The sequence below is a fragment of the Zootoca vivipara genome, chromosome 8, assembly GCF_965207765.1.
Source record: "Zootoca vivipara chromosome 8, rZooViv2.hap1.1, whole genome shotgun sequence".
In the NCBI taxonomy this organism is placed as follows: Eukaryota; Metazoa; Chordata; class Lepidosauria; order Squamata; family Lacertidae; genus Zootoca; species Zootoca vivipara.
Window position 1 is genome coordinate 47,028,051 of NC_142591.1, and position 23,622 is coordinate 47,051,672.

Here is a 23,622-nt window from a genome sequence, read left to right on the forward strand (position 1 = left end):
TTATTTTTTTCCTCAAAAAAACACACTATGGCTTATTTTCAAGGGATGTCTTATTTTTTCCTCCTCCTCCTGCCGCGGCCGGCATTGCTGCTGCGCCTATCACTATGTCTTATTTTCGGGGTATGGCTTATATTCCTTGTATGCTTAATAATCCTGCTATGGCTTATTTTATGGGAATGTCTTAAAATATGAGAAACAGGGTAGCAGCAGTAAAAATGGGGGGGGGGGCACTCTGTTCTGGGTGCATTTGTGTGTCTGTCCCTAGCTTCTATGAACCTGTCAGATTATTGTATATTGAGAGCAAAGGCAGAATAGTATAAACGTACCTCATTTATATCTTTCATCCAGTGTGCAATTCCTTGAAAGCTTTCTGTGCTTGTAATATCATAGACAAGAACGAATCCATGTGCTCCACGGAAGAAACTAGTAGTAAATGTATGGAATCGCTCCTGACCAGCAGTGTCCCTATAATACATTGTGAGGAATCATTTGGTACTGCTTACATCGTAAGTTTGTGAACAAACAGTCCTAAATCATTAATTGCAGCTTTCTGTAAACAGGGAAAAAGCAGAAGCTGTGCATACAAATAAAAACCCAGTTGGCGTACCAGTTGAGTACCTCTGTGCAGTAAAGATTCACTCCAGATTAGATTTTATTTAAAATACTATGGATGGAAATAACCCTGGCTTTAAATCTCAGTGTTGTACTTGTGAAGGAATGGAACAGTTGGACTGAGTGAATAATGCACCTAAAGTATACATATGATTAGGCACAAAATGGCTGCACTACCTGATGATAGTGTTGTGTTTTACCACCATCATCAGCTTAGGATGTTGCATGCAGCCAATTATAAGGGTGATCTTCCACTATCTAAAGGGCTGTCACATGGAAGATGGAGGAAGCTTGTTTTCTTCTGCTCCAGAAGGTAGGACTCGATCCAATGTATTCAAGTTACAAGAAAGGAGATTCAACTAAACATCAGGAAGAACAGTTATGAGCTGTTCAACAGTAGAATGGCCTCCCTCCAGGGGTGATGGACTCTCCTTCGTTGGAGGTTTTTAAGCAGAGGTTGGATTGCAATCTGTCATGGAAGCTTTTGTTGAGATTCCAGCATTGCAGGGGGTTTGATTAGATCAGGCATCCCCAAACTGCGGCCCTCCAGATGTTTTGGCCTACAACTCCCATGATCCCTAGCTAACAGGACCAGTGGTTGGGGAAGATGGGAATTGTAGTCCAAAACATCTGGAGGGCCGAAGTTTGGGGATGCCTGGATTAGATGACCCACAGGATCCCTCCCAACTCTACAATTCGATTATTCTGTTTTCTACATTTTACAGTGGTCTCAAATAGGCTGTGGAGTTATGAGTTCTATAGCACCAAACACATTTCTGGAAAAAGTATACAGTCGTACCTTGGATCCCGAACGCCCTGGAACTTGGACGTTTTGGCTCCCGAAAACCTGGAAGTGATTGTTCTGGTTTGCGAACGTTCTTTTGGAAGCTGAACGTTCAACAGAGCTTCCACGGCTTCTGATTGGCTGCTGGAGCTGACTGCAGCCAATCAGAAGCCGTGATTTGGTTTTGGAAGTTGAACGTACTTCTGGAACGGATTTTGTTCGACTGTACTGTACTAGGTTCAGATTGGTTGAGGTTTGGCCAGCTATGTGTGACTCAGTTACAATGGCAAAATCATACAGGAAACAGGATGTAACTGGTTTTCTTAGTTATACACAATGTTGCAAACAGGCAGTATTGCAAAGTACAGTATAAGCTTTGCTTATAGTCACATTAGCACAAACTACTCTGTCTGCCAGTTGCTGCTAGGTGGATTTGTAAAATTGGGATGTCAGGAATCTCTCAGAATTCACATAGGCTTTGCATTCAAAGGCTGCCCAATCTCACAACCTACACCTCCCTCCCTCCCTCTCCGCCTCTCTCTCTCACACACAGTATGTTAGTAGATTGACAACAGCAAAAACATTGTCTGGTCTTTTATTATACAGTGGTACCTCGGTTTACGAACTTAATCCGTTCTGGAAGTCCGTTCTTAAACCGAAACTGTTCTTAAACCGAGGCACGCTTTCCCTAATGAGGCCTCCCGCCGCCGGTGCCCTCCCACCATTCAGATTCTGTTCTTAGACCGAAGTAAAGTTTGCAAACTGGGACACTACTTCCGGTTTTGCAGAGTTCATAAACTGAATCGTTCTTAAACAGGGCTGTTCTTAAACCGAGGTAACACTGTATTGGGTTCTGTAAATAGAGTAGTTACAAACCTTTTCAACATGAACCCAAGCAGCTGTATGGCCATTATCCATTCACACACATTTCTATAGCAGGTATGGTAAACTTGTGGTCTCTCATATGTTCCAATCCCATCATCGTCAGCCAACATACCCAATGAACAGGGAAGATGGGAGTTATAGTAAAACAACTGAAAAACCCCCAAGTTTTGTTCCCATGGAATGGTTTTGAAAGTAATAAAATATAAAATCTGTTTTTGTTACTGAACCCAAAGAAGAAAATTACTTGTACTGGAAAAAAAATGAATACACATCTTAGAATACCAAGAGCAGATTACTAATTTTGATATACTAATTATTCTAAAGTTTGGAATTTATCAGTTATTTATTATGTACACCAGTTAGAGATTTTTTTCTGAATGAATGATCTATACATTTTTCTAAATAAATAAAAACTCACCATATCTGTAGTTTCATTGCTGTATCATTTACTGAAATTGTTTTTACTTTGAAATCAATGCCTAAAAGAAACAAGGGGGGAACTATTATTGTATCTATAAATATGAAAGGAGAACAAATCACAAGGAATAATAGAAGTGTCAAAGGGTGTAAAAAAAATTCCATCAACTATATATCAGTTGGGACCTCACCAAAGTACTCAGTAAAAGGGAAATTCCCATAGCTGTGCTTCCTTATTAGAGTCTAGAAAGAACTCTTATCTCTCCCTATATGGAAGATACTTTGCAACCATCTGAAGCAAACTTCTGCAGAATTTAAAAGATTGTTCTGTATTCTTTTTTTAAAGTATTACTTAGTTCAAGCCTAAGGGTTGATGAAATCTCACTAAAGTATCAGTGTAAAAGAAGTATAAAAAACCTAATTTATTGGATTTATTTCATAAAATGAAAATCTAGAAGGATCATTACTTTAGCCAAATTCACTTATATGCCCACGTCTATAAACAACATTTAAGAGTGGGAAATTTCTCTTTTCACATAGAGCTTGCAATACAATTTTATGTCTGTATACCTTCTGTACAATAACTGGAAAGGGACATGATATGTAGTCGAGCACAGGAAGGTCACTTTCAAAACACTGAGCTGGAAATGCTTAAAAATAATAACTCAGCTGGGGATTTCCAGTCCAACATGAAAACATTTTATATTTGACATAAATTTTAATAATAAATTGACATGAACATTTTATTTATAAAAAGAGAACTAGAGAGTGCTGAATCAGATGAAAATTTAATCTAAATTAAAATAAGGCATATTGACTTCTTAAATCAACTTTACATTTATTGACCTAAAAGGTCAATGAATGTTAGTGAAAAGCAGAAGTCAATAAGTATTGCATGCATGAGTTATTCATAGCTTTATATAAAATTTCAAACAAATTTCACAAATGGACAAGGCTGTGGGGAGGGGGATGAGAAATGCAGGGCCAAAGTCTACCGCATGGCTGATAAAATTAAGCCATAGCATTATATGACCATCATAACAAAAGTAGGCTTGATTACTAGCCAGACAAATGCTGTTTGATCATATTGTTTTTGCCTGCATTTTCATCCTAGCTTCTTCAAAGTGTCACAAGCATGGGACACAACAATCCAAACCCAATTCTAATAAATCTCTTCAGGATTTTATAATCATTCATTGTATCAGGAACACACTGTTGATGCAATTGGTTCTCAGCTGAAGCGGGTGCCCAGTACACTAAAGGTTTCTGTGAAAGTCAGAATTTTCAGGTTGTGCTATCTGTTAGGTATAAGTGGGCCTACAACAAATCTGTCTTACAGATTGAAGAAAGGGAGGAAAAAACAACTTTCTTGAGTAACACTGGAACTTCCCCAAATAAGACAGACAGAGAGGTCAAAAGCTGACGAAGGGAATGCAGAAGTCTCTTGCTTGATCCCACTGGTTGATATGTTCCGGTAGCACAAAAGAAATGAAGCGCTGGAGGGTGTCAGAACATCTCTGTCTGCAGAAAGCTTACAAATCTTCAGTGGCAGACCACTGAATGGGCTGGGCTGCAGGTTGTCAGGCTCCACAAACGAGGTGGATGGGTGAGCTGGCTGTCAATCTACTTGAGCCAGAATTAGGTGACTGTTCCAAAGCAGCCAGGAGTCAAGGTGCCAAGCAGGAGCTGAGAGGGCCAGAGGCAAGTGTATATAGTCAAGATGAGGCAGGGATCAAATCCAATGGAATAATTGTGGAAAGAGAACAGAAACCAAGGCAATGTCCTCAGTGAGATGTACTGAGGAGCAAGTCTTGAGGCAAGGGTTTACTAGATCCTAGTGGGCACTGATTTGCCCTTGGAATCAGCTGAGCACTCAGTCACCTGGTACTGAAGCCCAGATGGCACCTTCAATGTGCTGAGCTCCATCAACCAGGCTTTCAGCAGAAACAGAGTGCTGGTGGTGCATGGGAGGCCTGGAATCTGGGAGCCCTAGTTTGAGAGACACACATCCTCCTCTTTGTGTTTTATACAAAGACTAGGCAGCTGAGGGCTTACCAACACTGAAGAAGACCTTGGGATTTTAACTCTAAAATCAATAAGCAACATGCACATAGAAATACAATGCGTAGTTTTGCAATCTCTCAGTAGTAAACTATTGGCTACCCTGATAGATACCGATTGTTTATCAAACCCATGTCAATCTTAAGAAAGGACTCATTTGGATACAAAAAAGAAAGAGAAAAGGTGAAATCATCTGACAACTGTAGACAAACAAAACCAGTTTAACATTTTGCAGCAATGCAAATGGAAAGAATATTCTCTTTAGTCCTTTATTAAGACATATGAAGCAGAAAACAAGTCGAAGTAAAACTACTTTGAATTCTATGATGAAGTGAAATGAACAATATTTATTTGAACATTTTAATATTTTAACAAGAGGTCAAATAAAAGAGTCTTACTTTTACTTAGACAGCCAAGTCATAAGGAGTTTTCTTTTGGATCTGTTCCCACTACCTTAAAAGTTTTGCTTCCGAAGCATTCTGAGATCTCTGTGAGTAACTTGTACACAGTATCTGAAAGCACTACAATGAAATCCACTGCAAGGAAATATGTCATGGAACTATTTCAAAACTTATTTGGTTAGGCATCTCCATGTTCACTTGGACATGCAAATCTTTCCCCCCCATAAACTTTTCCCCTGGTGTTCAATGAGGTGCCATTGTTTAAACAAAAACAGTTATTCTTTATAGTCTGCTATTCTCAATGTGATGAGTCTGCCTTATGATCCGTATAAGTTTAATTAGAAAACTATAGCTGCTTATAATTCACAAAAACTGCATAATTGAAGAGGAAGAAGGGCAACCATCCCTGAGAGTTTAAGTGCTGAATAAAGTGCTTTCAATGAAAATTTACTGTGAATGCATTTTTTATTTTTTAAGAAAAGCAAATCTTGAACAACTAAATGCTACTATCCACAGTTGCAACCCTCCCAATATCGCCATCAAACTACCAACTTGCAACTATAATTCTGGGATTGTGAGCAGGACCTGAAATGTCCCAACTATGAGGGAAAAAAGCATTGCAAGTACTGAGAAATGACATTTTGCCATATTGTACCTTCATCACTCTGTAGTCCTTTGCACCAGGGCAAAAGAGAGGGGGCTCTTTTTTCACCCAGATCAACGACTTCCCAACTACACACTGGGAGTGGGAGGGGGACATGGGAATAGGAACTGGGAGTGAAAAAAACTGGAAATATGTGCTTTTTAGATAACTGATCTGCCTTCTTCCAAAGATACACCTTTTGAGTTAGATCTCAGCTGTTGTTATGAATATTGGTTGTATTCACAAAGGTTTCACAATTGCAACATGCCCCATTTGTCTGCAAGATACTGTAAGATTTATGCCTAGAGGAAATCAGAGTTTACCAACTAGGTGCACAGAATTCCTCTTTAGTCTTGAAATTCTCCTAGTATGCATATATTTTGACTCTTGCCTGTTCATCTGGGGGAGGTAGCAATCGCACTGGGCAACTGGCAGTGGCAACTGGCAGCCATTATAGCTATACCCAGTATTTCCCAGCAAGCAAAACATAATAGCCAGCTAAGGCTACAAGAAGTTGTGGCCATTACTTTTATCCATATGGAGATAGGGAATTAAATGCACTAGCCATAGACTCAACCATGCTTCCTCAATAAAGGAATCACAGCTTGGGTTCCAACCAGGTTTTTTTTAAAAAAACTCTGTCATTCTCCCCTTCCTGGCAGAAAGGGGGGTGAAAATTCAGCAAGTGCATTATACTTTTAAAATCACAGATAGCATCACATGGGACGACCCTGCACTAACACTGATCCTGACACCATGCTGATGCGAGCACAGCAATCACATCAGCAAGTGTTCCAGTCTATAGTGTAGATTCTGCAGTTTGGTTGTGCATTGCTATGTAACTGACATACAACAGATTACGTGATGCAGATTGCTTTTACATTGGCTACACGGCAATGCACAAGCAATCTGCAGATTTTCACCCGCGCACACCCAGTCTTAGCTGTGCCTTAGCTGGAAAACAATTTGCAAAAGAGGATTTTAAAGCTAGTCACATAATAGGGCTTTTAAACATCAAGCCTAGCTGAAAAGCCTTGCTCAGTCCAAGGCATGCACAAAGCTGCTGTATCTAAAACCTTAAAGAATTAGCTTTGGTTGATATTGCAATATGATTACTTTAGAGTACGGAATATTCTGATTTTTATCTACTATAACATTGAAATGCTTGCTTGGTTATAACCGTTCCAGTCGTGTTTAATGAAAATGTTGCTTGTTTGTGCCCCTTCATTTCAAATCCAAATGAACCCATTGTATTATATTATACAGTATCTTAGAAACAATCTCTTGAACACGCTCCAGCAAAACCAGGAAAAAAGGTAGGACTGGGCAAATGAGAAGAATGGAGCCATGCAAAGTAGAGGGGTAGAATCGACTCAGTAGTCTAGGATAGCCTTCCCCTGCCACAACTGTGTTGGCTGGGGCTGATGGGAGCTGTATTCCAAAATATCTAGAGGGCACCAGGTTGGGAAAGGCTCCTGTAGGATTACTTCCACCTCTTGCTCAATTCCAGGTCCATCCTTCCCCTGGCCTGTTATTCTAGTAGCCATGCTGACAGAAGGTGATAGTCTCCATCACTCAGAATGACCTAGGTGAGACTGAGCCTCCATTCCCTGGTTGGACTGCATGGGTGGATATATTTTTCTTTCTCTGTAAGAATCCAGCAGAGCAGCTTCCGCCACAGCATATCAAGAGCAGCAGAGTGCTTCACAAGTAAAAGCAGCATGAGCAGTGGTTAAGCTTGAGCAGAGAAAGAAAGAAGCATCAACAGGTGCTCAGCTATCACGGACCTTTGGAGTGGCACTGCCTGCCTCCTTTTGGAAGTGGCACCGCCCTTGCAGTGGTCCTGTGATTTACAGGTGCTCTTCCACTTACCCATCCAAATTGGCATTTCACTAGTATTAATGTGGAGCAAAGCTATGTTATTGGTACTCATCTTGATAATGTGAAATTCGCTATAGATAAACATGACAGATATTTGGTTTTACAAGAATTCCTTCAGTAGTATCTTCTGACTTTTTGTTGTTGTAGATTTAAAACAAGGATAGGAAACCTCTGGCCTTCAGGATGTTGTTGGACTACAGCTCCCATCATCCATAATCATTGGTCATGCTGGCTGATGGGAGTTACAGTCCAACACCCAGAGGGCCACAGGTTCTCCACTCCTGATTTTAAAGGTACTTTTCATCATCCTGCTTCATTTGCTGCTTTCCCTTTTTATATTGTTTACTTGTGGACTAGTGTATCATGTGAACCAAAATCCATGGATATCAGCCACAGAAACATTAATGGTCTCCGAAACTTCAGATTTTCCTCATGAGATGACTAGAGTTGCTGTGGCCAAGACTATATTTTGCTCATATAAAGAAATGCAAAGTAATGTGTCACAGCAGGAGGGAGAAACTCCCTGGCTTCGTCACCAGCCTGAGTCATCTCTGCCTCTTGGCCTCCCTCCTCTCTTGCTTTAGCTTTTGACTCTAATTCTGTACCGTAGAGTCTCCCTGCTCACTAAACCCTGTTACCTCTTCAGCTTCCGACATCTCGCCCTCCCAGTCTGCTCCCTCTTCTCCCTCTAACCACTCAGTGTCACCCCACCACCAATCCCTGGGCTCTGAGCCTTCTTCCCTTGGGGGTTCCCCAGCTGGTCTCTCCCACCATTCTTCTGTGTCTAGCCAGCCCATGACGTATGTTATCAAGTTTTCTTGAAAATATCTCATGACCAGATGTAATTTAGTTTTGTTCCTAAAGATGGAATTCTCATTTAATCACATTTTAGGACACCCATAGCATCACTTTGCTGCAGGAGTATTGTTTTATAGTTCTGGAAATCATGTTCTGCACTTCAAACTGAAAATTGGGTTGAAGACCTTTTAGACCTGTACATTAAAGAATGAATCATGTATTACAGGAAGAATAAATTTGAGAAATGTAATGCAATCTGGCAACCTTTTCTAGAATTGTTCTCTAATTGAGTGTTCATCTTCTGCTGAAGTCTCACAGTACTCAACATATATTCCCCCTTTCCCCTAATTTATTATTTTCCCAGTACATTAAAACTGTCTTTCTCAAAACCAACAGTTTCTGAGGAACATTGATTGGGCAAAGAAATCAGGAAGGCCCATAAATCAGGAGATTAAAAAAACCCCTGCCACCTTCAATTGCAGTATCTTCAATTGCAATATTGATGTTTCTGTTACTCTCCTATGAATAATCCTAAAATTAACAGAATGTTGATATGGTGTGGTAAATCAGGATCTGTGCACATGGGGGGAGAACTAGATACTGCTTCTTGGTATCTATAAGGAACCCCTAATATCCAATCTGGTCCCCCAGGAAAATGACACAAACGGAATGTGAATTCAAATAAGAAGATATACAAATCAACCCAGTTGGTCAATTTGCATGACGATTCTACATGCCAGATTGAACTGTGCTCATAGTGAAAGGATTGTTTGAACAGCAATGTTTGCTGCAAACCTTCCTAATATGGGTCAAGCAGCGGCATGTAGAATTTGTGATCTGTACTTGAGACAAATGCTTCAGATGACAGCTTGGTTGACAGAGGATGAGGCTCTTAATCTCAGGGTCGTGTGTTTGAGCCCCACATTGGGCAAAATATTCCTGCATTGCCGGGTGTTGGACTAAATGAGCCTTGCGGTCCCTTCCAACTCTACAATTCTATGATCCAATCATCTGGATAGTGGTGAAAAACCATGGCTGAAAAACACAGACCCAAAGTTGCTTGTGTGAAACAACCAGTCATTTTCTCTTGACTCAGCTGAGTTGTAGTTCCTCCCATTCTGAACCCAACATGAGAAGACTACCTCAGTCCATGCAGCAAAAAACCCATTTCATTCTCCATTATGAATTAGAACACCATTTGCTTCTGCGTTTCTTCACTGTGGTTACACAGAGTTGTTTAATAGCATTACAGTGGCATAGTCTGGTTTCAATACATGTCTTGTTCTTTCTCCCATCACAGAACTGACTGCCAATTCTTTCTGATTACCCTTTTTCACAGAGGATGGGCCTATTTGCTCTTCCCTTGCTCCCAGAGGAAGAGGACACTTTCCTTCTCAGAATCAATGGTCTGATGGCAGCTGCTTTAAACTGTAAACTTCCAGATGGGGTTGACTATAAAGAGCAGAGCTTCGTTAGCATATTTACACTAGATTGATGGAATCTAGCCTTAACTCATCTACCTCTCATAAAGATTCTGACATTTTTATTCAGTTTGACAAACCAAATGGAAATCAGTGGGACTCCAGGATGCCATAAGTACTACTCGGTATACAAGAGGATTTTCCGGTATAATTTTAATGTAAGTACCCGGTACCTGTTGCATTTATATATTCATATGCCACTTAAAAATAAGAGGGTAATGAGAGTGATTCCCAATTTCAAAAACACATTTACTGGTACCTTTTTAAAAAGTCATTACTACAACCCAGGACAGAATCAGTTGAACTTAATTTAGTTAATTCAATAATCTAAAGTATCTGTTGGATTGTAGCTAAAACCACCATCAATCTTAGCTGTGATTCCTGCATTGCAGGGGGTTGGACTTGATGACCCTTGTGGATCTCTTCCAACTCTACAATACTACACTTATCTGATTCTATTAAAATATACATTATGGCTGTAACAGTAAATACTTAGCCATGCTCAGTTGTAACCATGCTTAAAAGCATTTGTTCAGATACATCCATTGTTACTCTTTGTTTTCCCTTTCTCAGTTGTTGCTATCGAAATTTAGACAGTAAGGTCCTTCGGGGAAGGGACTTTGCTTATGGAAATCTGCAAAATGTCATTACACTGATGGCAGTGAATTATTATTAATAAGAAAGATGGATAAACAGTATATTAAGAAGATCACACCAGAAGGAAGGGAAACACTCCTTATGATTTGAAGGCCCCAGACTGCTGAGAGAAAACAAAACATGAACAGCAAGGGCAGCAATGGACATTGGCATGAGGAATGCGTTTTCCCAGCACACTGTGTATTACAAATTGTTGTCCACATTTCTAAAAGGAACATAAATAAATGTTTCTACCATTAGAAGTAGAACAACGGAAGGCAACATGCAATGGGTAATATTGCTTCCCTCCTTTCAAAGAGATTTCTCCACCAACCCAAAGGGATTGGCTGTCTGAGGTCATCCTCACAGAAAGGCTTAAGGGAAGATGATAAGCTCTGAGAAGCTTCCACTGCAACCAGTCCTTTTAAAAATAATTCAAGTAGCTGAACATACACACACATTTTTTTTGTACGTGCCAATCACAACAATAATTCCCCCAATTAATCACAGAAACACAGTGCAAGCATTTCGGTCCTTGGTTTAATCTGATCTTGATTCTCCTGGGCAATGAAATGTCCACAGACATCAAAGCTGGACATGAGAGTTGAAAAGGTTAATTGCTCAGATAGTCCTCTTTGGGCACTATAGTTGTAAGAAGCAACACAGTACAGCTGGGGCTGCATGGGAGATCAGCACTGCCAAATGTGAAAGGAGCTTCCACTGAAAACACAAAAGTTCACTCTGCAGAAGTTCACTAATCATGCAAGAAGCCAGGAAGAACATAGTAGGCTGCCTTATGCAGAGTCAGACCATTGGTTCATCTAGCTTAGTATTTTTTCTACAGGTATGGCACCTTCCAGACGTTGTTGGTCTCCCATCAGCCCCAGCCAGCTTGACTAATGCTCAAGACTGATGGGAGCGGCAGTCCATCAGCATTTGAAGGGCACCCTGTTGACTACCCTTGGTCTACCTATGCTGACTGGCAGTGGGTCTCCAGGATTTCAGACAAGAGTTTCTCCTAGCTCTACCTAGATTTGCCAGTAATTGAACCAGGGACCTTCTGCTTCAAATGAAGATGTTCTACCAACCAGCTGCACTCCATATGGGATGAACATTATGGCTAAACATTGCAACCTCAGTATATCTTAGAGAAATAAAACCTGAGGTTAGCTAGTTTTCTTTGTGGATTTTAAAATAATTCATTCAGTACCTTTGATCCCCACAGGTTACAGAGCACCCATGATCAATGGCTCCTTCCACCTATTCATGTAGAGAATGATGATAACCTCAGGCTATCCACAGGGTGGCCAAACTATACACAGAAGGAACAATGTTGGTGTAAATATCCCTGCACCACAACACATCGTTATTTGCAAAATCCTGCTTTTGGACAAACATGCCAACAAGAAAGCACAAAAAGTCCTCATGCAATAATGCCCTAATACGGATAACGCCAAATGTTATGTAAAGTACACACCATCACTATTTCACATGTACTATACACTTGTATATTCAGGGAGCTTGCAATCACATGTTCATGTGGAATACATGTACCAGTATATAGCAGATTCAAGTGTGACAGTGTACATCTCATGTACTTATATTGTACACTTTTAATCCATGAAGTGTGTCCTCTGTTGCTATACAATACATAATGTGGATTATTAGTGCACAAAAGTAGTGGAATGTAATGCTAAACTAATCACATTATAACTTCCCGCAATGTTTAAAACACACACATGCACACTTCCACTAAGTCTAGTTTCCAGGGGCAATCTGAAAAGTAGTTACACTTCTCTAAAGGGCCCTGACTATTAAAACTGAAACAGGAAACACAGGAAAGCAAAGTTAAACAGGGGAAATACTTGATTGCTTCACAGTATGATTCTGCATGCATTCACTTGGAAGTAACTGCCAATGTGTTGAATGCTTACAGTAGATATGTATATGGGGGTTGTGCTCATGGGCATAGCCAGGATCTTTGTTAGGGGGCCAGGCTTTTGTTGGAGGGGCAGAACCCCCTGCCCCCCGTTACAGAAAAGGTGTGTTTTGAGGAGGGTCCATGAGTGCCAGACCTAAACTAGAGAAGCCACTGTAAATGCTAATAGCTGCAAAGTTTTACCACGCAGTGTTTTCAAGCTTCACAGAGATCTTCAGGCAGACTTGGAAGTCCCTGACATAACTCTGTGTGAGTTGGAAGACTGCACGCTACATTATAAATGAAACTACAACGCGACGACTGTGTGTGCGTGTGTGCCTTATTATAAGAGGGAATAAACTGATTTTCGAACCCACAGGCAGCGGGTGGGTAGCAGCCAGAACGGGTACGTGGAGCAGATAAGAAAGGAAAGCGGAGGCGGCGGGATAGTGAATGGCAGCTGCAAGCGGGAGAGCGGTTACTCACCGACGGTGGTGATATAGGAAATAGGCGGGGGCGGCTTGGCTGGGCAGAACTCGGTGTATCGCCTCAGGATCGAGCTCTTCCCCACGAAGGAGTCCCCGGCCATTACTATCTTGGCCTGCAGTACTTTCTCCGACTGAGCCATGGCCCACGAACCAGAGCGGAGTGGTTGCAGCTGCTCCCGGGCCAGGACTGAACCGAAAGTTGCCAGTCGGGCGTCGCTCCTTCCCCCTCCGGACACGCGGCCAAAGGAGGGCCCGCCCTTCCTCCGCCGCCTTCCTCTCCGAAGCGTCGCCAACCCTCGGTTTATGCGAGAGAATGGAGCTGGGTTTTCCCCAACAACAGCGGGCCGACTTCTGTTTTGCTGCTTAACTATATGCCCCAAGAGCAGCCAGGGCTCCCTGTGTCTTTGAACAGCGGTGTCGTAGGCAGAAATTCAACTGGTCAAGCTGTTCTCTTTTTTTCCCCCTCCCAGGGTTGCCTACCACGCAGCTGCTATAAGCGCAGAGGGAGAATTGACATGACGGCGGATGTGACAACCCGCTCTCGACTAGTTGGGGATGATGGTGGTTGTAGACTAGTCCTTGCACGTTGCACCACAGTCCGGACTCCTAGGCATGTGGTCCAATACTTAAGTGGACTTATATGTTACCACTGCTCAGTAGAAAAACACTGAAGTCTTGGTTTCATAGAGAATCACGAGAGTTGGAAGGGACCCTGCGGATCATCCGGTCCAACCTCCTGCAATGCAGGAATAAGCAGCTGCTGTCCCATATGGGGATCAAACCTGCAACCTTGGTGTTATCAACACCACCACACACTAACCAACTGAGCTACCCAGGCTCCCCTTATTAGATCATATCTAAAAGATAATGTAACAGGGGAAATGCTGGAATTGGAAGCCGCGATTAGTGTGGAAATTTATTAAATCATAGGTGCTCAGCCCCAGCTCCTGGCAACCTAGCAGTTCTGCATTCTTTTAAAAATACAAGTACAAAAATGTGACAATGGAAAATATCTCTCATCATTTTGGAAAATCAAATGACTTATCTAAAGAGCCATATTGATTTAGTGGCTGATTGTAGTCTATCCAACTGAAATGTTCTTGAAGTTGGTCCTCGCCATAAAAAATTCAGACAGAACTGCAGGCATTGGCTTTGCCCATCTCTCCTAATCTTTTATGCACCTACCGTTTCCAGAATCACCTCTATGAAGAAGAATATTCCTAGCTTGTAATGCATGCTTACCTAATGGAATCATGCTTCCAAGAACCCACAAATCTTAAATGAATTCTAAAGTGTGTGCCCTTGTGAATAGCAATATACACCTAAAATATTTGTGAGCAATAAGATCATGTTCTGAATGGTTAATTTTCCTACTAGGGATGTTAGCTCCAATCTTCCTGTTATGAATTACCATACATAAGAAAAAGAAATCTGTAATTCTACTCCTCCGTGTCTTTATTTTGGAGTCTGAAAAGATACCTGAGAACTGCTTGGATTTCAAAGTGGCTTCTTGCCATATTAAGGACTTGATTTTAAAATATTTTCCAATAAATCGCCAGGAAAGATTTTGGCCTATGTGAGGGATCCCTGCAGGGTATTCATGATGATTTCATCCCTCCCAAAATTATTAGCAGATACTGTGCTGGATTGGTAAATACTAGGGTTTGCAAAAGGCAGAAAGCAACAAATGCCCTTGCAAACCTGGAGAAATTTGTTTTGGAGTGGTGGTGGAGAATAGTAAGAACTATAGTTGTTATAATGCAGTTAATGGGTGACAGTATGCTAATAAGTCAGATTAACTAAGCAGGTGATTCATGCAGTAATCCTTCTTGAAAGAAAGTGCCCATTTTGAGATGCTAAATGAGAACATAAATGCAGTCAGGCATAGAATCCTTGAAAGATAGAAAGTGTGCAGACCTGCTTCTTAATGTAATGGGTGAAATTAATTTTTTGGGGTGAAAGGGGCTCATTTTTCATATCCTGCAATCATTTTAAAGGAGTAAGGGTCGAAATCCTAAGAGATACAAGTATATTTCTGGCAAATGTAAATGAATGTAGAGACATAACATAGCAGAATTATATTCCTAAAATTGCTGTGTTGGTCACTTGAGACCGGCCCACATGGACAAGGATGTATGGTCAGTGAGAGCAAATTCACAAGGTCAGCACACTAACGTGTCATGAGACACAGTTTGGAAAGCTCTGCACTACACCAACTTGAATGTTTTTTCTGCCAGTGCAAGTGGATCTGCTCAACCTATCCCCGTGCAGCCTGTGTAACTTGGGGTTAGCATTATACCCTCCAGAGGGTGTGCTTTAATTACAATTAGAGCTGAGTTGAAACAATCCCCCTGACTTCTGAGTCCCATGTTCAGGATGCAAACCTGAACTCCCTCTCTTGTCAATAGTTTGAAGGAGGCCCTATGAAACTGTGCAAAGCTATCCCACTGTGCTGGGGAATGAAGTGCAGTGGTATCTCGGTTTAAGAACAGTCCTGTTTACAAACTATTTGGTTTACGAACTCCGCAAAACCGGAAGTAGTGTCCCGGTCTGTGAACTTTACCTTGGTCTAAGAACCGAACAGTGGAAGGGTACCGGCGGTGGGAGGCCTCATTAGGGAAAGTGCGCCTTGGTTTAAGAATGGTTTTGGTTTAAGAATGGACTACCGGAATGGATTAAGTTTGTAAACCAAGGTGCTTGAGCAACACCAGAAGCTAGGCAAATGTCCTTGCATAAAATGGTATGGAGAAGCGGAGTGACAGATCACTGTGGCTCAGAAGAAACAAAAGGAAAAGTGTATTGCGTATATTTTTGACCCCCTTATTTTGTCCCCTCTTTTGGTTCATAAAAGTTTGGTTATTATAGTTGTAAATTAATATTGACATAGGCCAGGCATAGACAAACTCGGCCCTCCAGATGTTTTGAGACTACAATTCCCATCATCCCTGACCACCGGTCCTGTTAGCTAGGGATGATGGGAGTTGTAGTCCCAAAAGATCTGGAGGGCTGAGTTTGCCTATGCCTGGCATAGGCAGTCAGAATGGCCTCCAAGGAAGGACAGAAGTCTAAGTTGGCCACTTCTGACTCTCTCGAACCACACCCATCCATTCCCCCCTTGCACTGGTATTGTTTCCCTGGTGTGGGGTACTACAAATCCCTGCTAGCTCCAGTATAATAGCATCGCTACACCACTGTAAATATACCCCACTGGAACAATTTCAAACAGACATAAGTAGAAAATAAGATTGCATTGTTAGATAAGTGAAATGAACTCTATTTATACAAGTTGCAATCCTGTAAAACTTACAAAAAGCAAACCATAAATTAATATTAGAGGCCACTTGTCCCTTTGGTGTATAATTACATCTATCTAATGAGAAATAAATAAGATGGACAGAGAGTACTGGAACGGAAGGGGAGGAAACTCCTCTACTCGAGGCTTGATTATGTTGAGTGATCACTCTTACATTTTATCGTAACAGATAAGGATACTACTGCAAATTTTGCAGTTCAGCGTAATATCTATAACTGGTTTTGATGTCTTACTCAGCTTTGTACCAGTTTGATTTTTAGAAAGAGTGTACATTATTTCCATGAAAACAAATATGAGGATGAGGAAGCATTTCCCCCTGTGTGCAATTCCTACTAAAGAATTTACATTCTTCTAATTTATTGGTTTACTGCATCACTTAGTGCACTCTGGAGATGTGCAGAATGTCCCCGCTGTTAGGAATATGCAGACGAAATTTACCCTTTTTGCACTGAGTCACTCACTGTCTCCTTGAAGTCATCATACTCTTTCCTTTCTCAACCCCCCCCCCAAATATGTTGGCAGAGAGAACCACAGCAATAAGGATGAAATCCTTCACCAAACAATGCAGTAGCAATCTGGACTATCAGTAAGAACCAACCAGAGGGGGATGGGATGAAAACAATGATGAGGGTGTCATTCATGCACTATTCAAAGGGTTGGGTGGTTTATGGACAAACATGCTACAAATTTTTTTTAGAGTGGGGATAGACCATGGTAAACACCTCATTACTAGGCTAAGTGAAGATAAACACTCAATTACAATTTCCAGGATCTGGAGGTGTGAGAGGATCTAATTAATATATGCAGACACAATTCAATTAGGTCTACCAGGATGCAGAAAGTCTCATTGATGGATTCTAAGATTACATCTTAAACTTTTTAGGCAAGAAGAGATTTAGGCATAGAAAATTCAGGTGCAGAATCACTATGGTATCTTGTTTCCTGTGCTTCTCAAGAGTATTTCAGGACATGGTTGTTGTTGCTGTTGTTGTTTGGTACTTCAGAAACCAGAATCAAGAATTTGGGGTGGAGTCAGAATTTTCCAGGCAGGCAGCTGCTTCTTTCTGAATCTGGAAGTCCCTTTGTCTTCTCACCACCAGTCCCACTAGGAGTGTACACAACCAGTGGGAGATGAGAATAATGCATATTCCTTTAAGATCATCTTGTTTGTATGCAAATCTTTTCTTCCTTTATTCTGTTTGTGTGAAAAAGATGGGCCATGTACCTTTAAGTTCTGTGTACAAATGAAAAAGAACAGGAACCTTGCAAATTATTTTATATGTGAAAAAGATTGTGTTCAAACTATGTATAAAAAATTGAGTACTTTCACCTGGTATAGAACTGCATGTTCTGGTAATTAAATATTGCACAGAAATATTACTATGGGGAATTAGAAAATGATGTATACACAAAACTCACATAACAAAAGGGAAAAAGTGGTATTAAGGTGAAGCAATGACACATACCGTAAGCATATGGAATTCTATGATCTGATCCCAACAGTGAATGATATTACATTTGTGAATTCTAAAAGCCAAATGCTGTAACACACATACTGTGTAGTTCAGAAGTGTCACATTAATATGGAATGGCATGAATTTAATCATTAATCTAGTTCATAATTGTAATACTTCAGACAACCTATTACATATGTAGGGGGTAAAGTACATTAAGCGAAACTTATACCAGTTGAAGATTTTAACAGTCATCATTTTTGTGGGAGAGCAAATATATTATTCTTTTGCTAACGAAGTATCAACATCAAATCCTGTTTTGGATCAGAAGAAGCTCAGTAGCCCCAGTCCAGTGATCCTCACCTATATCAGCTTGTTGGGATGCTGCTTCTCTTTGACAAAGTTAGTGTTATCAAAAGTTGCAAACATACAAAAGGCAGCTGCAGACTGTGCACAAATCTTTTCTAAGGCTTGCCCCTTCCACACCTGCTATTTGCAACTGGTGCCAATGACAGCTTTTCTTTCATTGCAAATAGAGGCAGGTAAATTTTGACCATGACTTCAGCCAGGGCAGGGTGGTGGTGTAAGAGATTTGAGCCCACCCCAGTACCAGATACTTTTTTTAAAAAAAAACCCAGCTCCAAACATTTTCACACCAGGGCTAACCATCTGACAAGTGTAACATCTAATTTGGTCTGAGAGTTAAAATAGTCTGTGAGGCTTTTAAATGCTGTTTGGAAATGCTCTTCACCCCCTGTCAATTATATCACACACTTATCTTGCATAATACAAGAGCAAAACTCTAATCCTGTTGGTATTAGTATTATATCTGGCCAAGAGCTAGAAATGGGTTTTGGAATCTTTCCACTTTCCCCATCTTGTACCTACTACAATGTTCACTTCAAATATTGGGAGCACTTGCAAGCCTTGAGCAGCTATTTTACAATTCATGCCAGCAGTTCTGCTGCTGCTGTGATTTCACAGTGCAGCTAGACCTATGGGCCAGGGTGGGGGACCTTTTTCAGCTTCAGGGCCACAGTCCCTTTGGGGAAACCTGGGGGCCCCTTGCCAGTGGCAGATGTGCTCAGATGCAAAAGTGCTCCAAGCAATAGATGCGACTCTCACCTTTGCACAGAAGGCACAAAAGTGTGGTTGCATAAACACAGTACCTTTAAAGCACATTTGAAGCACATTCTTTCCCTCAAAGAATTCTGGACACTGTAGTTTCTTGAGGGTTGCTCGAAATTGGAAGTCTGTGAGGAGTAGACTGCAATGCCCAGAATTCCTTGAGGGAAAGAATGTGCTTCAAATGTGCTTCAAGGGTATACAGTCTCTGCAATCATATAGTGCAAGGTGACTTCCTCAGTGACTTCCAGGCACCATTTGACAGTGAAACTGGGCAGGGATCAACCCACTCACCCCCTCCCATAGCTGCCAAGTTTTTCCTTTTCTCGCGAGGAAGCCTATTCAGCATAATGGAATTTCCCTTAAAAAAAGGGATAACTTGGCAGCTATGCCCCCTCCCTTCAATCCATCTCCCTTCCTAATGGAAAAAGAGCAGCGAATACACCTCTCCCACTTATCTAATGACACTACCTTATCTAGTGGGAGAGGGAAAATATCCATTCCCACTGCTCACATTCCAAATTATTTCATTAAGTTCACAGCATTTATTTGGGCAGTGAACTAGGAAGCAAAACAGTCTGGAATCATGGGATGCACAAAGCCATTTATCCAAAAACTACATGGAAAGTGTATAAATGTGAGGGGAGATGGAAGAGAGGAACAGCATTGCTTCTGAACCAGGAGGAGAAGGGAAAATAAACGCAGCCAAGCCTTGGGTAAGTCACCATGTTGACTTGTAAAATAGCAACTTTTGTTTTCCAGAGAAGTAAAATGAATGAAAAAATATATATCCACAGCTGGTCAGAGGCTAAGCCAATGTGATAATAAAGCAATAAAAAATGTGTTTATATTCAGTCCCTTACAATTAAAATAATACACTGAGTGGACACGTCTCTCTTTGAGGTATATGCTCTTCTTTTGCTTCACTAAGGGATACAAAAGATAATGTCCTTGCACAGCTTCTGTAGTTTTACTTCGCAATTCATGGCTGCTTTATTAATCAACGCAAGATGCATTCATTGAACTGGATTAATCCTGCATAAGTAATTTTTTGAAATTTCCTGCTGAAGTTATTTTTCATTTCTGTGAACAAATAATTTATTTGGATTTTCATATATCAGGATCATAGAGATTTGCCACAGTCAGATTTTAATTTTAGTTACATCTGAGTTGGCTTATATATTAGGGCACAGAGTTTTGCATGAGAGCCTCTTCTAAAATCTGTAATTGGTGTGGAACACTGACATGCACAGAATAAATCTGACAAGGTCCAGGGAGCCGAGTTCAGTTCCACTGATCAACATCTATGCTGCAGATTAACTGAATCTTTTATGGCATTACAAGCACTCTAGAATTCATTAGTGCATCTTCCCCTCCCACTAACCAATCTGACCTCCAGTACTAGTAAGCCTTCTTTGGTTGTCATAAATTTTAAAAACTCACAACAAAGCAAGAAGAAAATGAAATGTCCTGCTCTGTTTCTTCCAACACACATGTACATACCACCAGCCCTTCTTAAGTTTACGATAATTATTTTAAATATATAAATATACAGATACTTGCACATTCTGCTGCCTTCTTTCTTTCTGAGATGAGGTCTCAGTTGCAAGGAAAGGCTTTGGAGTTGGCCTTTTAAAACAAGGTGCTTAAAAAATGACATTAAATACCTCAAAAAGATTTGGTCTTCCATCTATTCATGAATAGGTCTACACAGTCATTTACTCACCTAACTCAAATGTTCACACACCTACATGATGAAAGGATTTCAAGACATTAAATGTTAGATTATTTAAACTCTTCAGCAGCAGAAATTTGTCAGACAGATGCATTAGTACATAAGTTTTTATTTAAAGTTCCCTCGCCCTACAAGCAAGCTTCATTTACACATTCTAGTACTGTACAAAATTTACATTATTGGTTACTTGTATGGTTTCCTTGGTCATGCCTTCCCAAAAATTAGAAAGATTTACATATATTCGTCATAAATGCTTTAATTATCTTTGTCTTTTTTAAAAAAAAGAACTTTTAAACGGACAAGAAATCCCCCATCTTTCCCATTAAAGTGGCATTTTAGCAGTGGCATGGGACAACATAGTGGCAAGTCCTGATATTTTTAAATGCCATAAAGTGTTCTCTCATTTGGAGTGGTAACAGGTTTCCTTTCCATATATTTATATATACATATAGATTTCTAAAAACCCTCCCCCCCAAGTTATGATTGCACAACATATTATTTTACAAGTATTTTTTTTATCAGAACAACACAAATAAATACAAAACTAACAGAGATTGCACTACGTAAGAAAAATGGGTTGAATTTCTGGGACAAACACTCCAGTTTCAGGAACTCTGTAATAGGGACTTCACTATGTTTCCTTTCTTTCAGATACAGTTCCCTAAACAATTGATTTGCAACATTTCAAGAGACTGAATCTCTGCTAGTTTTCTGCAAGTGACAACAATGGAATTAGCATTAGCAAAACAACAGTAGCAGTAGTATTAGGAAACCAAGTATTATTGTTATCAGTTTTATTACTTTCTTAGTAGCCTAAGTCTTATAGTTTGAGTTTCCTACCTTTCCTTTTGGTCAATTATGATGTATTACTTCTGCCTACTTGTACCCTGCGCCTCTTTGTTGTTCCCTTACACATCTGAGATTTGAACATAAAGTGTTTTTGTAAAACTAGATTTGATTCTATATTGTCTTGTATTTCTGAATAGACAATTTTATTTTTCATACAGACTATAGGTTAGTGTGTGAACTGGCTGCTGAAGGGTGGTGGCAGCTTGTAGTATCTGACATAAGAGTCCTAAGAAGGGCAAAAAAACGAAAAACTATTTCCTTCCATTGGTAGTAGGAATCAAATCATATTCCTTTGCCAGTACTCTTGATTCCTTTGCAAGAGGCCCAATGGGACTTGGATGGAGATAGGCAAGTGTCGTATTCCACAAAAGCCTTGCACAGCACTAATGTGAAATAGCTGTTTCTAGCACGCTACACAAATATGACAAATACAGTGGTACCTTGGATCTCAAACGGAACCTGTTCCGGAAGACCGTTCAACTTCCAAAACTTTTGAGTTCTGAGGTGCGGCTTCCGATTGGCTGACAGCTAGGTTTTTGCACAGAGGAAGCTGCGTCGGACGTTCGTGTTCCAAGGAACGTTTGAGAACCAGAGCACTTACTTCCGGTTTGTCAGTGTTCGGGAGCTGAAACGTTCGAGAATGGAGCCGTTCGAGTTCTGAGGTACCACTGTATTAAACTAGAAGAAAACATTAGTGTGACTAAACCCTGATGCCTCCCCCTTTTTTTAGAATCAGCAGCTTCTAGAGAGTGTAATTTACAGATTGGAAGGCATACTAACTGTTCCTGCAACCACTGCTTCTCTTCTCCAAACATCTCCCACCTACATTTCTCCTTGTAGGGTCACAAATGAATGTTTATCCTCAGCGCCCCTCTCATTCTGGGCTCAAAATTGCCTCAGTTGCAGTGCCTATTGGAATTGAGTTGAGCTTAACTAAACTTTATACCTGTTATGGTAGTTCTATGCCCATATTTCTTTTCACCACAGGTACAAAGCTAGTTTATAAATATTTCAGTGTAGATCAGATTAAGGAATTACAGCTACTTGCTGTAATGAAATGTGATACCACATAATCCACATTTTAAGAAAGAATTTGTTCTTTGGTGTTAAATAGGGGGGAATAACAAATCTATTAGTCAAAATGACTCAAATATTTGTTAATTTGCACCTGAAATTTATGAATTAATTTAAGCAATAACTTAAATCTTAATTACAGTAAACTTTGAAAAAAACAAGAATTACTTGTATAGGCCAGAATGTTTAAATCAGAATAATACAAAATAATTTACAGAATAATAAAATGAGGTTCTATGGATCACTCTGGATTTACACTAGTGCAAATAAAATCTAAGATTGGCACCAGTCCTAAAACCTCAATTGTGATACATCTGAAAAACTTCCACTCCCCCCCCCCTACACTTAGGCATGGGGATTTCAGAGCAGACTATATGTGGGGCCAATCTGTTCAAAAGAGAAGCATTCTCTCTTATGATCTGTCTTCTTAAGTTGTGTTACTTGCAGAACATGTCAGCAGCCACAGATTAGGGTTAAAATGGGGAAGCAATTCTGCAGTTCAATGCATTTGGGAATCTCAGTTTTGAATTAATTGTGAGCAACATCATCATGACTTCAGCAAAGATCCCATGCAGGTAAAATACAATGCACAATAGTCCATTTTGTTCATTCAGGCAGTGTTTGGATGTTTAGAAGTCTTCTCTTTAAATTTAGAATTGATATGAGGGTTTATAGCAGAGATAAGTGAGGATCACTCTCTGAAATGGTCATCTGTCAACATGTTCCATGCTTTCAAGCTACTTGTTTGACAAGATTCCGGTCTGTTTGAGGTGGGAACTATACTTAGTCCTTTTTTAAAATCATAAATGCAGGTATTGGGGATAGGGTCTTGTTGTATGTAGTACCAGGAATTCTGTCCCTTAAAATATTTAAGTCACCCATCATTTAACAGTGTTCATTTCAGTACTTCCAGTATATTATTTATTGTACGGCACACACGCTGGTAGTATGACAGTGGAGCAAGCAGGACCTGCCAGGGGCTCAGCTACATCTCCTTCCAGCTCTGTCCAGGTTCCATTCTCAGGACTGTAGCAAATGGTAGAAGATTTGTAGGCTCCCTGTAACAC

At 40.4% G+C, this 23,622-nt stretch overlaps 2 protein-coding genes across 4 annotated transcripts in view; both read right to left on the bottom strand.

Moving 5' to 3' along the window:
* LOC118090309 (ras-related protein Rab-10-like) overlaps window positions 1-13,303 on the bottom strand; it is a 30,046-nt gene extending 16,743 nt beyond the window's left edge. The window contains exons 1-3 of the mRNA XM_035125907.3: window positions 13,004-13,303; window positions 2,700-2,760; window positions 327-465 (exon numbers count right to left, since the gene is read on the bottom strand). Coding sequence (XP_034981798.2) covers window positions 327-465; window positions 2,700-2,760; window positions 13,004-13,145 — 342 coding nt within the window. The 5' untranslated portion in view covers window positions 13,146-13,303. The remainder of the gene's footprint in view (window positions 1-326; window positions 466-2,699; window positions 2,761-13,003) is intronic.
* Window positions 13,304-20,723: 7,420 nt separating this feature from the next.
* KLHL14 (kelch like family member 14) overlaps window positions 20,724-23,622 on the bottom strand; it is a 62,979-nt gene continuing 60,080 nt past the window's right edge. For all 3 annotated transcript variants that reach the window (XM_060277848.2, XM_060277849.2, XM_088675452.1), the window contains exon 9: window positions 20,724-23,613. In XM_060277848.2, the coding sequence (XP_060133831.1) occupies window positions 23,473-23,613 (141 nt within the window). In that variant the 3' untranslated portion in view covers window positions 20,724-23,472. The remainder of the gene's footprint in view (window positions 23,614-23,622) is intronic.